Below are 17,103 nucleotides of genomic sequence, written 5' to 3'. Positions count from 1 at the left end.
CACAAGGTTTTCACACAGTGTTGCTGGTATTTTGGCCCATTCCTCCATGCAGATCTCCTCTAGAGCAGTGATGTTTTGGGGCTGTCGCTGGGCAACACAGACTTTCAACTCCCTCCAAAGATTTTCTATGGGGTTGAGATCTGGAGACTGGCTAGGCCACTCCAGGACCTTGAAATGCTTCTTACGAAGCCACTCCTTCGTTGCCCGGGCGGTGTGCTTGGGATCATTGTCATGCTGAAAGACCCAGCCACGTTTCATCTTCAATGCCCTTGCTGATGAAAGGAGGTTTTCACTCAAAATCTCACGATACATGGCCCCATTCATTCTTTCCTTTACACGGATCAGTCGTCCTGGTCCCTTTGCAGAAAAAACAGCCCCAAAGCATGATGTTTCCACCCCCATGCTTCACAGTAGGTATGGTGTTCTTTGGATGCAACTCAGCATTCTTTGTCCTCCAAACACGACGAAGTTGAGTTTTTACCAAAAAAGTTCTATTTTGGTTTCATCTGACCATATGACATTCTCCCAATCCTCTTCTGGATCATCCAAATGCACTCTAGCAAACTTCAGACGGGCCTGGACATGTACTGGCTTAAGCAGGGGGACACGTCTGGCACTGCAGGATTTGAGTCCCTGGCGGCGTAGTGTGTTACTAATGGTAGGCTTTGTTACTTTGGTCCCAGCTCTCTGCAGGTCATTCACTAGGTCCCCCCGTGTGGTTCTGGGATTTTTGCTCACCGTTCTTGTGATCATTTTGACCCCACGGGGTGAGATCTTGCGTGGAGCCCCAGATCGAAGGAGATTATCAGTGGTCTTGTATGTCTTCCATTTCCTAATAATTGCTCTCACAGTTGATTTCTTCAAACCAAGCTGCTTACCTATTGCAGATTCAGTCTTCCCAGCCTGGTGCAGGTCTACAATTTTGTTTCTGGTGTCCTTTGACAGCTCTTTGGTCTTGGCCATAGTGGAATTTGGAGTGTGACTGTTTGAGGTTGTGGACAGGTGTCTTTTATACTGATAACAAGTTCAAACAGGTGCCATTAATACAGGTAACGAGTGGAGGAAAGAGGAGCCTCTTAAAGAAGAAGTTACAGGTCTGTGAGAGCCAGAAATCTTGCTTGTTTGTAGGTGACCAAATACTTATTTTCCACCATAATTTGCAAATAAATTCATAAAAAATCCTACAATGTGATTTTCTGGATTTTATTTCTCTCAATTTGTCTGTCATAGTTGACGTGTACCTATGATGAAAATTACAGGCCTCTCTCATCTTTTTAAGTGGGAGAACTTGCACAATTGGTGGCTGACTAAATACTTTTTTCCCCCACTGTATAGAGTTGAAATGTATTACATTTTGAGTTTGCATCCTAATATTACACTTTATATACATCACAGAAGACTGAAATATAACAAAACTGTTTGACATAGAAATACTGGTTTTTCGGTGTGTGTGTGTGTGTGTGTGCCGGGTGCACGTGTGACCATAATTGCGTGCATGCTAGCATGTATGCGTATGTGTGTGTGTTGCATGTGAGCCCAGGCCGTGCTGTAACTTATTTAAGCCTGCGAGATAGACTTTATCACACACACACACACACACACACACACACACACACACACACACACACACACACACACACACACACACACACACACACACACACACACACTCTCACACACACACACTCACACTCACACTCACACTCATCCAGCCTGGCTGTTTGAAGTGCAGGACAGTAAACAGCTATTTCTCCGTAACAATGTAACAATAGAACACAAGTGCTTTCTCTGGGTTGCTGGGAAATAAAAGGGTCTGCTCTTTTACAATCCAGACTCATCCTGAAAATATATGGATACCAATATATATATATATATATATATATATATATATATACATATGGATACCGGTAGTTGGATAAGCATTGACAAGCTAAGCTAGTAATTCATTATTTTATAAATTTTTAATTTTAAAATGATCTCCATCAAATATTGCAGTGACCTGAATAGCAGGGTAAGTCAATGTCACGGTGTCTCAGTTACATTTACATTTTAATCATTTAGCAGACACTTTTATCCAGAGCGACTTACAGTTAGTGAGTGCCTGCATTTGTTTTTACTATTCACCCGTCCCCCGTGGGAATTGAACCCACAACCCTGGCGTTGCAAGCACCATGCTCTACCAACAGAGATACAACCCTGGCGTTGCAAGCACCATGCTCTACCAACAGAGATACAACCCTGGCGTTGCAAGCACCATGCTCTACCAACAGAGATACAACCCTGGCGTTGCAAGCACCATGCTCTACCAACAGAGATACAACCCTGGCGTTGCAGATTGTGTATATACCACCACATCTTCCCACTAGGAGGCGCTCTTGTTCTACTGTAGCTACAGCAGAGCTGGTGGGTGTTCTGTATGTAGTGGTGAGGATGCTGCTTAGGTTGTTATATCAGGATATATCAAGGTTAATAATAATGGATCCACTCCACAGTCATAGTAGTTGTGGCTAGCTGTAATGCTACAGCCGTCATAGTAGTTGTGGCTAGCTGCAATGCTACAGCTGTCATAGTAGTTGTGGCTAGCTGCAATGCTACAGCAGTCACAGCAGCTGTGGGTAGCTGTAATGCTACAGCTGTCATAGTAGTTGTGGCTAGCTGTAATGCTACAGCTGTACTCAAATTGGCATTCGGAGCACAGGCTCTGTTAGTGAGCCTCTACCATGGCGTGGGGTGATGAGGTGAGGTGAGGTGAGGTGTGGTGTGGTGAAGTGAATTGAGGTGTGGTGAGGTGAGGTGTGGTGAGGTGTGGTGAGGTGTGGTGTGGTGAAGTGAGGTAAGGTGAGGTGTGGTGAGGTGAGGTGTGGTGAGATGGGGTGTGGTGAAGTGAGGTGTGGTGAGGTGAGGTAAAGTGAGGTGTGGTGAGGTGAGGTAAGGTGAGGTGAGGTGAGGTGAGGTGTGGTGAGGTGAGGTGTGGTGAGATGTGGTGTGGTGTGGTGAAGTGAGGTGTGGTGAGGTGTGGTGAGGTGTGTGGTGAGGTGTAGTGAGGTAAGGTAAGGTGAGGTGTGGTGAGTGGGGTGGTGAAGTGAGGTAGAGGTGAGGTGTGGTGAGATGGGGTGTGGTGAAGTGAGGTGTGGTGAGGTGAGGTAAAGTGAGGTGTGGTGAGGTGAGGTGAGGTGAGGTGAGGTGAGGTGAGGTGTGGTGAGGTGAGGTGAGGTGTGGTGAGATGTGGTGTGGTGTGGTGAAGTGAGGTGTGGTGAGGTGTGGTGAGGTGTGAGGTGTAGTGAGGTGTGGTGAGGTGAGGAGTGGTGAGGTGTGGTGAGGTGAGGTAAGGTGAGGTGTGGTGAGTTGTGGTGAGGTGAGGTAAGGTGAGGTGTGGTGTGGTGAAGTGAGGTGTGGTGAGGTGAGGTAAGGTGAGGTGTGGTGAAGTGAGGTGTGGTGAGGTGTGGTGAGATGTGTGGTGAGGTGTAGTGAGGTCTGGTGTGGTAAGGTGTTGTGTGGTGTGGTGAGGTGTGTGGTGAGGTGTAGTGAGGTGTGGTGATGTCTGGTGTAGCATGGTGTTGTCTGGTGTGTTAAGGTTTTGTGTGGTGTGGTGAGGTAAGGTGTGGTGTGGTGAGGTTATGTGTTGTGAGGTGTGGTAGGTGATTTGTGCTGTGGGGTGGTGTGGTGAGGTGTGGTAGGTAATGTGTGGTGTGGGGTGGTGTGGTGAGGTGAGGTGTGGTAGGTGATGTGTGTTGTGGGGGTGGTGTGGTGAGGTGTGGTAGGTGATGTGTGGTGTGGTGAGGTGTGGTAGGTGATGTGTGGTGTGGGTTGGTGTGGTGAGGTGTGGTAGGTAATGTGTGCTGTGGGGTGGTGAGGTGTGGTGTGGTAGGTGATGTGTGCTGTGGGGTAGTGAGGTGAGGTGTGGTAGGTGATGTTAGGTGTGGGGTAGTGAGGTGTGGTGTGGTAGGTGATGTGTGCTGTGGGGTGGTGTGGTGAGGTGTGGTAGGTGATGTGTGGTGTGGGATGGTGAGGTGAGGTGTGGTAGGTGATGTTAGGTGTGGTGAGGTGAGGTGTGGTAGGTGATGTGTGGTGTGGAGTGGTGAGGTGAGGTGTGGTAGGTGATGTGTGGTGTGGGGTAGTGAGGTGTGGTAGGTGAGGTGTGGTAGGTGATGTGCGGGGTGGTGAGGTGTGGTAGGGAATGTGTACTGTGGGGTGGGGTGGAGTGGTGGGGTGAGGTGTGGTAGGTGATTTGTGGTGTGGGGGGGGGTGAGGTGAGGTTAGGTGTGGTATGTGATGTGATGTGGGGTGTGGGGTGAGGTGAGGTGTGGTATGTGATGTGGGGTGTGGGGTGGTGAGGTGAGGTGAGGTGAGGTGTGGTATGTATGTGGGGTGTGGTGAGGTGAGGTGAGGTTAGGTGTGGTATGTGATGTGATGTGGGGTGTGGGGTGGTGAGGTGAGGTGTGGTATGTGATGTGGGGTGTGGTGAGGTGAGGTGTGATGTGGGGTGGTGAGGTGAGGTGAGGTGTGGTATGTGATGTGTGGTGTGGTGAGGTGAGGTGTGATGTGGGGTGGTGAGGTGAGGTTAGGTGTGGTATGTGATGTGTGGTGTGGGGTGGTGAGGTGAGGTGTGGTATGTGATGTGGGGTGTGGTGAGGTGAGGTGTGATGTGGGGTGGTGAGGTGAGGTTAGGTGTGGTATGTGATGTGGGGTGTGGTATGTGATGTGGGGTGTGGTGAGGTGAGATGTGAGGTGGTGAGGTGAGGTGAGGTGTGGTATGTGATGTGTGGTGTGGTGAGGTGTGATGTGGGGTGGTGAGGTGAGGTTAGGTGTGGTATGTGATGTGGGGTGTGGTGAGGTGAGGTGTGATGTGGGGTGGTGAGGTGAGGTTAGGTGTGGTATGTGATGTGTGGGGTGGGGTGGTGAGGTGAGGTGTGGTATGTGATGTGGGGTGTGGTGAGGTGAGGTGTGATGTGGGGTGGTGAGGTGAGGTTAGGTGTGGTATGTGATGTGTGGGGTGGGGTGGTGAGGTGAGGTGTGGTACAGTAAGATATTGTAGATACAGTATGCATCCAGCCCCAGGTCCTACCATGGCAAAGCCCACGTCAGCCTTCTTCAGGGCTGGTCCATCGTTTGTCCCGTCTCCTGTCACTGCCACCACCTGTCTCTGCTCTGTCAAGCAGCTGTCTATGATGCCTAGAGGACACAACCCAACACACAGGGGTTCAGTAAGGGCAACCACATTCAGAAGAACAGGAGAAGAGAAGAGCAGAGAAGAGCAGAGAAGTGCAGAGAACAGCAGAGAACAGCAGAGAAGAGAGGAGAAATGCAGAGAAGAAAGGATAAGTGCAGAGAATAGAGGAGAACAGCAGAGAAGAGAGGAAAAGTGCAGAGAAGAGAGGAATACAGCAGAGAAGAGAGGAGAAGTGCATAGAAGAGAGGTGAAGTGCATAGAAGAGAGGTGAAGTGCAGAGAAGAGAGGAGAAGTGCAGAGAAGAGAAGAGAAGTGCAGAGAAGAGAGGAGAAGTGCAGAGAAGAGATGAGAACAGCAGAGAAGAGAGGAGAAGTGCAGAGAAGAGAGAAGTGCAGAGAAGAGAGAAGAACAGCAGAGAAGAGAGGAGAAGTGCAGAGAAGAGCCGAGAACAGCAGAGAAGAGAGGAGAACAGCAGAGAAGAGAGGAGAAGTGCAGAGAAGGGCCGAGAACAGCAGAGAAGAGAGGAGAAGTGCAGAGAAGAGAGGAGAACAGCAGAGAAGAGCGGAGAAGAGAGGAGAAGTGAAGAGAAAAGAGGAGAACAGCAGAGAAGAGAGGAGAAGTGAGGGGTGGAGAGGAGAAGTGCAGAGAAGAGAGGAGAAGTGCAGAGAAGAGCAGAAAACAGCAGAGAAGAGAGGAGAAGTGAAGAGAGGAGAACAGCAGAGAAGAGAGGAGAAGTGCAGAGAAGAGAGGAGAAGTGCAGAGAAGAGAGGAGAAGTGTAGAGAAGAGAGGAGAACAGCAGAGAAGAGAGGAGAAGTGCAGAGAAGAGAGGAGAAATGTAGAGAAGAGAGAAGTGCAGAGAAAAGAGGAGAAGTGCAGAGAAGAGAGGAGAACAGCAGAGAAGAGAGGAGAAGTGCAGAGAAGAGAGGAGAAGTGCAGAGAAGAGAGGAGAAGTGCAGAGAAGAGAGGAGAAGTGTAGAGAAGAGAGGAGAACAGCAGAGAAGACAGGAGTGCAGAGAAGAGAGGAGAAATGTAGAGAAGAGAGAAGTGCAGAGAAAAGAGGAGAAGTGCAGAGAAGAGAGGAGAACAGCAGAGAAGAGAGGAGAAGTGCAGAGAAGAGCCGAGAACAGCTGAGAAGAGAGGAGAAGTGCAGAGAAGAGAGGAGAAGTGCAGAGAAGAGAGGAGAAGTGTAGAGAAGAGAGGAGAAGTGTAGAGAAGAGAGGAGAACAGCAGAGAAGAGAGGGGAACAGCAGAGAAGAGAGGAGAAGTGCAGAGAAGAGAGGAGAACAGCAGAGAAGAGAGGAGAAGTGCAGAGAAGAGAGGAGAAGTGCAGAGAAGAGAGGAGAAGTGCAGAGAAGAGCCGAGAACAGCAGAGAAGAGAAGAGCACAGAAGTGCAGAATATAATAGAATGTGTATATTTCCCAAAGGATCTTCATGTTGGCATTGGGTTCAGACTGTTGCCATACACAGCAGGACAACAGCGTGGTACAGGAAACGGCTAGCAGACAGACACGGAGACCCTCCTCTCTCACCTTTAACCAGTGTGTGTTTGTCAGTAGGGGAGGATCTAGCCAGGACTCGCAGTTTAGGCCACACCTTGTCCATGCGCTCCTGCTCAACCTGTAGTAAAGAGTAAAAAGGATACATGTGTTTGTTTTCTATGACTGTGTTTTATTTCGCTGTTTTGCTTTTCACATTGTATTGATGTGTATATGTTTGTAATGAAAGGGCTCATCTGTAAAAAATAGACCTTGGTCTTAGCATGACTCTCTGTCAAAATAAAGGTTAAATCAATAAAAAACATTTCAGAGCCTGAAGGTCCTTTATCCTGACGGAACATACAGTAGACAGTAGGCTCTTGACAGATCAACCAGAGGAGATTGCATGTAGTATTGCGGGTGGTTCTCCAATCTCTCCTCAGGGACCTCCAGATGTTTCACAATGGTGTTGTAGCCCCCCAGACGTTGTAGCCTTGATGATTAGTTGACAAGTTAAATCAGGTGTGTTAGCTGTGGAATATATCAAATACATGGAACGGCTGGGGGTCCCAGACGAGAGGTTGGAGAGCGGCTGGGGGTCCCAGAGGAGAGGTTGGAGAACGGCTGGGGGTCCCAGACGAGAGGTTGGAGAACGGCTGGGGGTCCCTGAGGAGAGGTTGGAGAACGGCTGGGGGTCCCAGAGGAGAGGTTGGAGAACGGCTGGGGGTCCCAGACGAGAGGTTGGAGAACGGCTGGGGGTCCCTGAGGAGAGGTTTGGGAACGGCTGGGGGTCCCCGAGGGGAGGTTTGGGAACGGCTGGGGGTCCCTGAGGAGAGGTTGGAGAACGGCTGGGGGTCCCAGAGGAGAGGTTGGAGAACCCATGCTGTAGCGTACCTCTCCCTTCTCGTTGCGGATCCTCCTGTTGAACTCCTTGCCGTCGATACACAGGAAGTCTTCTCCAGGGTGGATGATGCCACACTTGATGGCGATGGCCCTGGCCGTGTTAATGTTGTCACCTGTCACCATGCGCACTGTGATGCCCGCACGCTGGCAACGGACAATGGCAGCAGGCACCTGCAGGGCACACACACACACACACACACACACACACACACACACACACACACACACACACAGTGAAGTTGTTTTCTATGACGGTGCCACGTTGAAAGTCACTGAGCTCTTCAGTAAGATAATTCTACTGCGAATGTTTCTCTATGGAGATTGCATGGATGTGTGCTTGATATTATACACCTGTCAGCAACGGGTGTGGCTGAAATAGCCGAATCAACTCATTTGAAGGGCTGTCCACATACCTTTGCATATATAGTGCATCACAGACAATACCCTTTATTCTGTAGAACAGTGAGTCCCTATACAGTGCATTCGGAAAGTATTCAGACCCCTTTAGTTTTTCCACATTTTGTTACGTTACAGCCTTATTCTAAAATGGATTAAATAAATAAAAATCCTCATCAATCTACACAAAATACCCCGTAATGGAAAGACACAACCTTGTCTATATAAGGTCCCACAGTTGACAGTGCATGTCAGAGCAAAAACCAAGCCATGAGGTTGAAGGAATTGTCCGTAGAGTTCCGAAACAGGATTGTGTCGAGGCACAGATCTGGGGAAGGGTACCAAAACATTTCTGCAGCACTGAAGGTCCCCAAGAACACAATGGCCTCCATCATTCTTAAATGGAAGAAGTTTGGAACCACCAAGACTCTTCCTAGAGCTGGCTTCCTGGCCAGACTGAGCAATCGGGGGAGAAGGGCCTTGGTCAGGGAGGTGACCAGGAACCTGATGTTCCTCTGTGAAGAACAGAGTTCCTCTGTGGAGATGGGAAAACCTCCCAGAAGGACAACCATCTTTGCAGCTTTCCACCAATTAGGCCTTTATGGTAGACTGGCCAGACGGAAGCCACTACTCAGTAAAAGGCACATGACAGCCCACTTGGAGTTTACCAAAAGGCACCTAAAGGACTCTCAGACAATGAAAAACAAGATTATCTTGTCTGATGAAACCAAGATTGAACTCTTTGGCCTGAATGCCAAGCGTCACATCTGGAGGAAACCTGGCAACATCCCTACGGTGAAGAATGGTGGTGGCAGCATCATGCTGTGGGGATGTTTTTCAGCGGCAGGGACTGGGAGACTAGTCAGGATCGAGGGAAAGATGAACAGAGCAAAGTACAGAGAGATCCTTGATGAAAACCTGCTCCAGAGTGCTCAGGACCTCAGACTGGGGGGGAAAGTTCACCTTCCAACAGGACAACAGCCCTAAGCACACAGCCAAGACAACGCACGAGTGGCTTCGGAACAAGTCTCTGAATGTCCTTGAGTGGCCCAGCCAGAACCCGGACTTGAACCCTATCGAACATCTCTGGAGAGTCCTGAAAATAGCTGTGCAGCGACGCTCCCCATCCAACCTGACAGAGCTTGAGAGGATCTGCAGAGAATACAGGTGTGCCAAGCTTGTAGCGTCATCCCCAAGAAGATTTGAGTCTGTAATCGCTATCAAAGATGCTTCAACAAAGTACTGAGTAAATGGTCTGACATTTCGAAAAACCTGTTTTTGCTTTGTCATTATGGGTTATTGTGTTTAGACTGATGAGGAAAAAAAACACAATTTAATCAATTTTAGAATAAGGTTGTAACGTAACAAAATATGGAAAAAGTCAAGGGGTCTGAATACTTCCCGAATGAACTGTATATCTCACATAGACACACACAGACTATATGTCATTTAGAATACCCTTGACTTATACTGTAGTACAGTGAGGGCATACATTTTAATACAATTGTCCTCAACGGGAATCGAACCCACAACCCTGGCATTACTAGAATAAAAAAGTGTTGTATAGTGGTGTTGGGGACATTAAGGAGCGCACACAGACACTCCCATATATAGCATGTGCACCCCATAGGTGTGGGAGTTCACAGTCACCTGCAGACTTAGCGACGTGTTTATTGCACCACGGAGTAACTAGACTAAACTTACCTTTCTGCCTCCTCGTTATTGGATTGTACTTCCAACATGTCACGGACTTAATACATAAACAAACACACATACACACACACACACACACACACACACATGCACACACACACACACAGAAGCCTCTCCAACATAATCCAAGTAGAATCAGGAATTCCCCAAGGCAGCTGTCTAGGCCCCTTACTTTTTTTTTTCTTTACTAATGACCTGCCACTGGCTCTGAATAAAGCCTGTGTGTCTATGTATGCGGATGACCCAACACTATACGTATCAGCTACTACAGCGAGTGAAATTACTGCAGCACTTAACAAAGAGCTGACAAAGAGCTGACAAGAGCTAACAAAGAGCTGCAGTCAGTTTCAGAATGGGTGGCAAGGAATAAGTTAGTCCTAAATATTTCAAAAACTAAAAGCATTGTATTTGGGACAAATCATTCACTAAACCCTAAACCTCAATTAAATAATTGTAATGAATAATGTGGAAATAAACCCCAGGAAGAGTAGCTTCCTGCCTTGGCAGGAACTAATGGGGATCCGTAATAAACCCCTGTAGCTCAGTTGGTAGAGTATGGCGCTTGCAACGCCAGGGTTGTGGGTTCGTTTCCCACGGGGGGCCAGTATGAAAATGTATGCACTCACTAACTGTAAGTCGCTTTGGATAAGAGTGTCTGCTAAATGACTAAAAAAGCCTTGGCAGAACCTAACGGGGATCCTTAAAAAACCCCAGGAAGCTGCTGCTACAAAGCTTAGTGATGAGCTGATGAGGGGTTTCGTCCCAGGATCCTTAGCTTAGTGATGAGCTTTGAGGGCACTATGGTGTTGAACGCTGAGCTGTAGTCAATGAACAGCATTCTCACGTAGGTGATCCTTTTGTCCAGGTGGGAAAGGGCAGTGTGGAGTGCGATTGAGATTGCGTCATCTGTGGATCTATCGGGGCGGTATGCGAATTGGATTGGGTCTATGGTTTCTGGGATGATGGTGTTGATGTGAGCCATGACCAGCCTTTCAAAGCACTTCATGGCTACCGACGTGAGTGCTACGGGGCGGTAGTCATTTAGGCAGGTTACCTTTGCTTTCTTGGGCACAGGGACTATGGTGGTCCGCTTGAAACATGTAGGTATTACAGACATGGTCAGGGAGAGGTTGAAAGTGTCAGTGAAGACACTTGCCAGTTGGTCCGCGCATGCTCTGAGTACACGTCCTGGTAATCCGTCTGGCCTTACGGCCTTGTGAATGTTGACCTGTTTAAAGGTCTTGCTCACATCGTCTATGGAAAGCGTGATCACACAGTAGTCCGGAACAGCTGGTGCTCTCATGCATGCTTCAGTGTTGCTTGCCTCGAAGCGAGCATAAAAGGCATTTAGCTCATCTGGTAGGCTCACGTCAATGGGCAGCTCGCGGCTGGGTCCGTAATAGCTTGCAAGCCGTGCCACATCCGACGAGCATCAGAGCCGGTGTAGTAGGATTCAATCTTAGTCCTGCATTGACGCTTTGCCTGTTTGATGGTTCGTCTGAGGGCATAGCAGGATTTCTTATAAGCATCCGGATTAGTGTCCCGCTCCTTGAAAGCGGAAGCTCTAGCCTTTAGCTCGGTGCGGACGTTGCCTGTACTCCATGGCTTCTGGTTGGGATATGTATGTACGGTCACTGTGGGGATGACTTCGTCGATGGACTTATTGATGAAGCCAGTGACTGAGGCGGTATACTCCTCAATGCTATCTGAAGAATCCCGGAACATATCGAATCTGTGCTATCAAAACAGTCCTGTAGCGTAGCATCTGCGTCATCTGACCACTTCTCTATTGAGCGAGTCACTGGTACTTCCTGCTTTTAGTTTTTGCTTGTAAGCAGGAATCAGGAGGATATAATTATTATCAGATTTGCCAAATGGAGGGCGAGGGAGAGCTTTGTATGCGTCTCTGTGTGTGGAGTAAAGGTGGTCTAGAGTTTATTTTCCTCTGGTTGCACATGTGACATGCTAGTAGAAATTAGGTAAAACGGATTTAAGTTTGCCTGCATTAAAGTCCCCAGCCACTAGGGGCGCCGCTTCTGGATGAGAATTTTCTTGTTTGCTTATGGCCTTATACAGCTCGTTGAGTGCGGTCTTAGTGCCGGCATCAGTTTGTGGTGGTAAATAGACGGCTACGAAGAATATAGATGAAAACTCTCTTGGTAAATAGTGTGGTCTACAGTTTATTATGAGGTACTCTAACTCAGGCGAGCAATACCTTGAGACTACCTTAATATTAGACATCGCGCACCAGCTGTTATTGACAAATAGACACACCCCCCCGCCCCTCGTCTTACCAGACGTAGCTGCTCTGTCCTGCCGATGGAAAACCCAGCCAGCTCTATATTATCCGTTTCGTCGTTCAGCCACGACTCGGTGAAACATAAGATGTTACAGTTTTTAATATCCCGTTGGTAGGATAGTCTCGACCATAGATCATCCAGTTTGTTTTCCAGTGATTGCACGTTGGCCAATAGAACGGATGGTAGAGGTGGGTTACCCACAAGGCACCCTGATCTCCTCCCTCTGTATGTCCGTCTTTTCTTCACGCGAATGACGGGGATTTGGGCCTGGTCCGGGAGAAACAGTATATCCTTTGCGTCAGACTCATTAAAAAAAAAGAATCTTCGTCCAGTTCAAGGTGAGTAATCGCTGTTCTTATATCCAGAAGTTATTTTTGGTCATAAGAGACGGTAGCAGCAACATTATGTACAAAATAACTTACAAACAATGCCAAAAAAACCACACAAAATAGCACAATTAGTTAGGAGCCCGTAAAACGGCATCCATCTCCTCCGGCGCCATTATCATTACCAGGGCCCATAGAGGGGCCTCTGGTCAATAGTAGTGAACTATATAGGGAATAGAGTGCCATTCTCTGGTCAAAAGTAGTGAACTATATAGGGAATAGGGTGCCATTCTCTGGTCAAAAGTAGTGAACTATATAGGGAATAGGGTGCCATTCTCTGGTCAAAAGTAGTGAACTATATAGGGAATAGGGTGCCATTCTCTGGTCAAAAGTAGTGAACTATATAGGGAATAGGGTGCCATTCTCTGGTCAAAAGTAGTGAACTATATAGGGAATAGGGTGCCATTCTCTGGTCAAAAGTAGTGAACTATATAGGGAATAGGGTGCCATTCTCTGGTCAAAAGTAGTGAACTATATAGGGAATAGGGTGCCATTCTCTGGTCAAAAGTAGTGAACTATATAGGGAATAGGGTGCCATTCTCTGGTCAAAAGTAGTGAACTATATAGGGAATAGGGTGCCATTCTCTGGTCAAAAGTAGTGAACTATATAGGGAATAGGGTGCCATTCTCTGGTCAAAAGTAGTGAACTATATAGGGAATAGGGTGCCATTCTCTGGTCAAAAGTAGTGAACTATATAGGGAATAGGGTGCCATTTGGGACACTCGCTCACTGCCAACTGGGAGGAGGAGGAGGAGGAGGTAAATACACATTGTTTAGTAGAGATGTTTTGGCTTTGAACTGTACAACATTACTATTCCTCCTACAGCACCACCTCCCTCCCTAACACACACACACACTCCTAACACACACACACTCCTAACACACACACACACTCCTAACACACACACACACACTCCTAACACACACACACTCCTAACACACACACACACTCCTAACACACACACACACACTCCTAACACACACACACTCCTAACACACACACACACTCCTAACACACACACACACACTCCTAACACACACACACTCCTAACACACACACACTCCTAACACACACACACACTCCTAACACACACACACACTCCTAACACACACACACACACTCCTAACACACACACACACTCCTAACACACACACACACTCCTAACACACACACACACTCCTAACACACACACACACTCCTAACACACACACACTCCTAACACACACACACACCCCTAACACACACACACACACTCCTAACACACACACACCCCTAACACACACACACTCCTAACACACACACACACTCCTAACACACACACACACTCCTAACACACACACACTCCTAACACACACACACACACTCCTAACACACACACACACTCCTAACACACACACACACACTCCTAACACACACACACTCCTAACACACACACACACTCCTAACACACACACACACACTCCTAACACACACACACACTCCTAACACACACACACACTCCTAACACACACACACACTCCTAACACACACACACACTCCTAACACACACACACACACACACTCCTAACACACACACACTCCTAACACACACACACACACACTCCTAACACACACACACACACTCCTAACACACACACACTCCTAACACACACACACACTCCTAACACACACACACACACTCCTAACACACACACACTCCTAACACACACACACACTCCTAACACACACACACACTCCTAACACACACACACTCCTAACACACACACACACTCCTAACACACACACACTCCTAACACACACACACACTCCTAACACACACACACACTCCTAACACACACACACTCCTAACACACACACACACTCCTAACACACACACACACTCCTAACACACACACACACTCCTAACATCGCTCAAAGGTAATCTCATTATTATTCAGTCTGATGTAGAGAGATGGGCTGCGTCCCAGATGTATTCCCTACGTAGTGCACTACTTTTGACCATGGCTCATAGGGGGGTAGTGCACTACGCAGGGAAATAAGGGAAGCAAACCCACCTCTGTACATCAGATTGAATAATAATGAGATGCCCTTTGAGCGGTGTTAGGAGTGTGTGCGGGCGCTGAGAGGAGCCAGATGGGGAGGTGTAACACAGTACTGACACCAACACATCTGCAATAACATAAAAAACATGTTGATCGACATGTATCTGTGTTTGCCTTGTAATCAATGTCAACATCGCGTTGGCTGTGTTGTTTTGTATTAAGTAGCTATTTTTGCTCAGTCTAATATATGGTGACACTGAGGGATCAGTGATGACACCAGGTCCTCTGCTGACGTAACGTGTTCAACATCTATGTAGGTTTTCTCTGTTGGCATCATGTTTTCTATGTTAGGGTTATGTTCTGTAATCTCTACCATAACATAGTAAAACGGTTTATCAACATTGATGTATTTTACATTTATCAGACACTCTTATCCAGAGCGACTTACAGGAGCAATTAGGGTTAAGTGCCTTGCTCAAGGGCACATCGACAGATTTTTCACCTAGTCGGCTCGGGGATTAGAACCAGCGACCTTTCGGTTACTGGCACAATGCTCTTAACCACTAAGCTACCTGTTAGTGTTATGTTCTTGCTGTAACCTCTACCATAACATAGTGAAACGGTTTATCAACATTGATGTGTGTTAGTGTTATGTTCCATGTATAACCTTTTCCACAGAGGGTTCTACATGGAACGCAAAAGGGTTCTACCTGGAACCAAGAAGGGTTCTCCTATGGAGACAGCCGAAAAACCCTTTTCGGAACCATTTTTTTCTAAGAGTGTAGCCTATCGATGTTACATTGAGCTGGGTGACTGGAATATGAATGACAGTCATCCAATATGCTGTAATAGAAAATAAGACCATGTTCATAAAAACATACTCGTCCTCCCTCATCTTAAACGGCACCGACTACCTGAACCCAAACATCCAGAGCTGTTGCTGCGTACAGAACATGATTACTGGTGGTTATCTGATAATATCTACAGCAGTATCTAGATGTCTGAAAACCACACCGGGCAGTTCTGGCCAGACACCTTGGGGACACAGGGATGTGATACCTACATATCTGGACAAGGATCAGCCCAGTTCTAGAGTTCTGGCCCAGTTCTGTAACCCATTCGCAAGAGAAGTGCACATAGTCACCAAGAAAACAATTGGTAACGCACTACGCCGTGAAGGACTGAAATCCTGCAGCGCCCGCAAGGTCCCCCTGCTCAAGAAAGCACATATACAGGCCCATCTGAAGTTTGCCAATGAACATCTGAATGATTCAGAGGAGAACTGGGTGAAAGTGTTGTGGTCAGATGAGACCAAAATGGAGCTCTTTGGCATCAACTCAACTCGCTGTGTTTGGAGGAGGAGGAATGCTGCCTATGACCCCAAGAACACCATCCCCACCGTCAAACATGGAGGTGGAAACATTATGCTTTGGGGGTGTTTTTCTGCTAAGGGGACAGGACAACTTCACCGCATCAAATGGACGATGGATGGGGCCATGTACCGTCAACTCTTGGGTGAGAACCTCCTCCCCTCAGCCAGGGCATTGAAAATGGGTCGTGGATGGGTATTCCAGCATGACAATGACCCAAAACACACGGCCAAGGCAACAAAGGAGTGGCTCAAGAAGAAGCACATTAAGGTCCTGGAGTGGCCTAGACAGTCTCCAGACCTTAATCCCATAGAAAATCTGTGGAGGGAGCTGAAGGTTTGAGTTGCCAAACGTCAGGCTCGAAACCTTAATGACTTGGAGAAGATCTGCAAAGAGGAGTGGGACAAAATCCCTCCTGAGATGTGTGCAAACCTGGTGGCCAACTACAAGAAACGTCTGACCTCTGTGATTGCCAACAAGGGTTTTGCCACCAAGTACTAAGTCATGTTTTGCAGAGGGGTCAAATACTTATATCCCTCATTAAAATGCAAATCAATTTATAACATTTTTGACATGCATTTTTCTGGAATTTTTTGTTGTTATTCTGTCTCTCACTGTTCAAATAAACCTACCATTAAAATTATAGACTGATCATGTCTTTGTCAGTGGGCAAACGTACAAAATCAGCAGGGAATCAAATACTTTTTTCCCTCACTGTATGTACCGACTCAGTGAACATAGCCTTGCTATTGAGAAAGGCCGCCGTAGGCAGACTTGGCTCTCAAGAGAAGACAAGCTATGTGCACACTGCCCACAAAATGAGGTGGAAACTGAGCTGCACTTCCTAACCTCCTGCCAAATGTATGACCATATTAGAGACACATATTTCCCTCAGATTACACAGACCCACAAAGAATTCGAAAACAAACCCAATTTTTATAAACTCTCTTATCTACTGGATGAAAAACCACACTGTGCCATCACAGCGGCAAGATTTGGAAATGTGACCTGTTGCCACAAGAAAAGGGCAACCAGTGAAGAACAAACACCATTGTAAATACAACCCATATTTATGTTTATTTATTTTCCCATTTGTACTTTAACTATTTTGCACATCATTACAACAGTGTATATATACATAATATGACATTTGAAATGTCTTTATTCTTTTGGAACTTCTGAGTGTAATGTTTACTGTTAATTTTTATGGTTTATTTCACTTTTGTTTACTATCTACTTCACTTGCTTTGGCAATGTTAACATACGTTTCCCATGCCAATAAAGCCCTTAAATTGAAATTTAATTGAGAGAGAGAGAGAGAGAGAGAGGGAGAGAGTCAGAGAG

The 17,103-nt window shown here is 47.1% G+C and overlaps 1 protein-coding gene across 12 annotated transcripts in view; it reads right to left on the bottom strand.

The window, feature by feature from the left end:
* Nucleotides 1–17,103, bottom strand: part of atp2b2 (ATPase plasma membrane Ca2+ transporting 2) — a 265,384-nt gene that overhangs the window by 20,554 nt on the left and 227,727 nt on the right. For all 12 annotated transcript variants that reach the window (XM_041891842.2, XM_041891845.2, XM_041891844.2 and 9 more), the window contains 3 exons: nucleotides 7,542–7,721; nucleotides 6,702–6,789; nucleotides 5,066–5,172 (listed from right to left, as the gene is read on the bottom strand). In XM_041891842.2, coding sequence (XP_041747776.1) covers nucleotides 5,066–5,172; nucleotides 6,702–6,789; nucleotides 7,542–7,721 — 375 coding nt within the window. The remainder of the gene's footprint in view (nucleotides 1–5,065; nucleotides 5,173–6,701; nucleotides 6,790–7,541; nucleotides 7,722–17,103) is intronic.

The sequence above is a fragment of the Coregonus clupeaformis genome, chromosome 12, assembly GCF_020615455.1.
Source record: "Coregonus clupeaformis isolate EN_2021a chromosome 12, ASM2061545v1, whole genome shotgun sequence".
NCBI lineage: Eukaryota > Metazoa > Chordata > Actinopteri > Salmoniformes > Salmonidae > Coregonus > Coregonus clupeaformis.
Note: the sequence above shows the minus strand (reverse complement) of the source record. Positions and strands in the feature narration are given on the sequence as shown.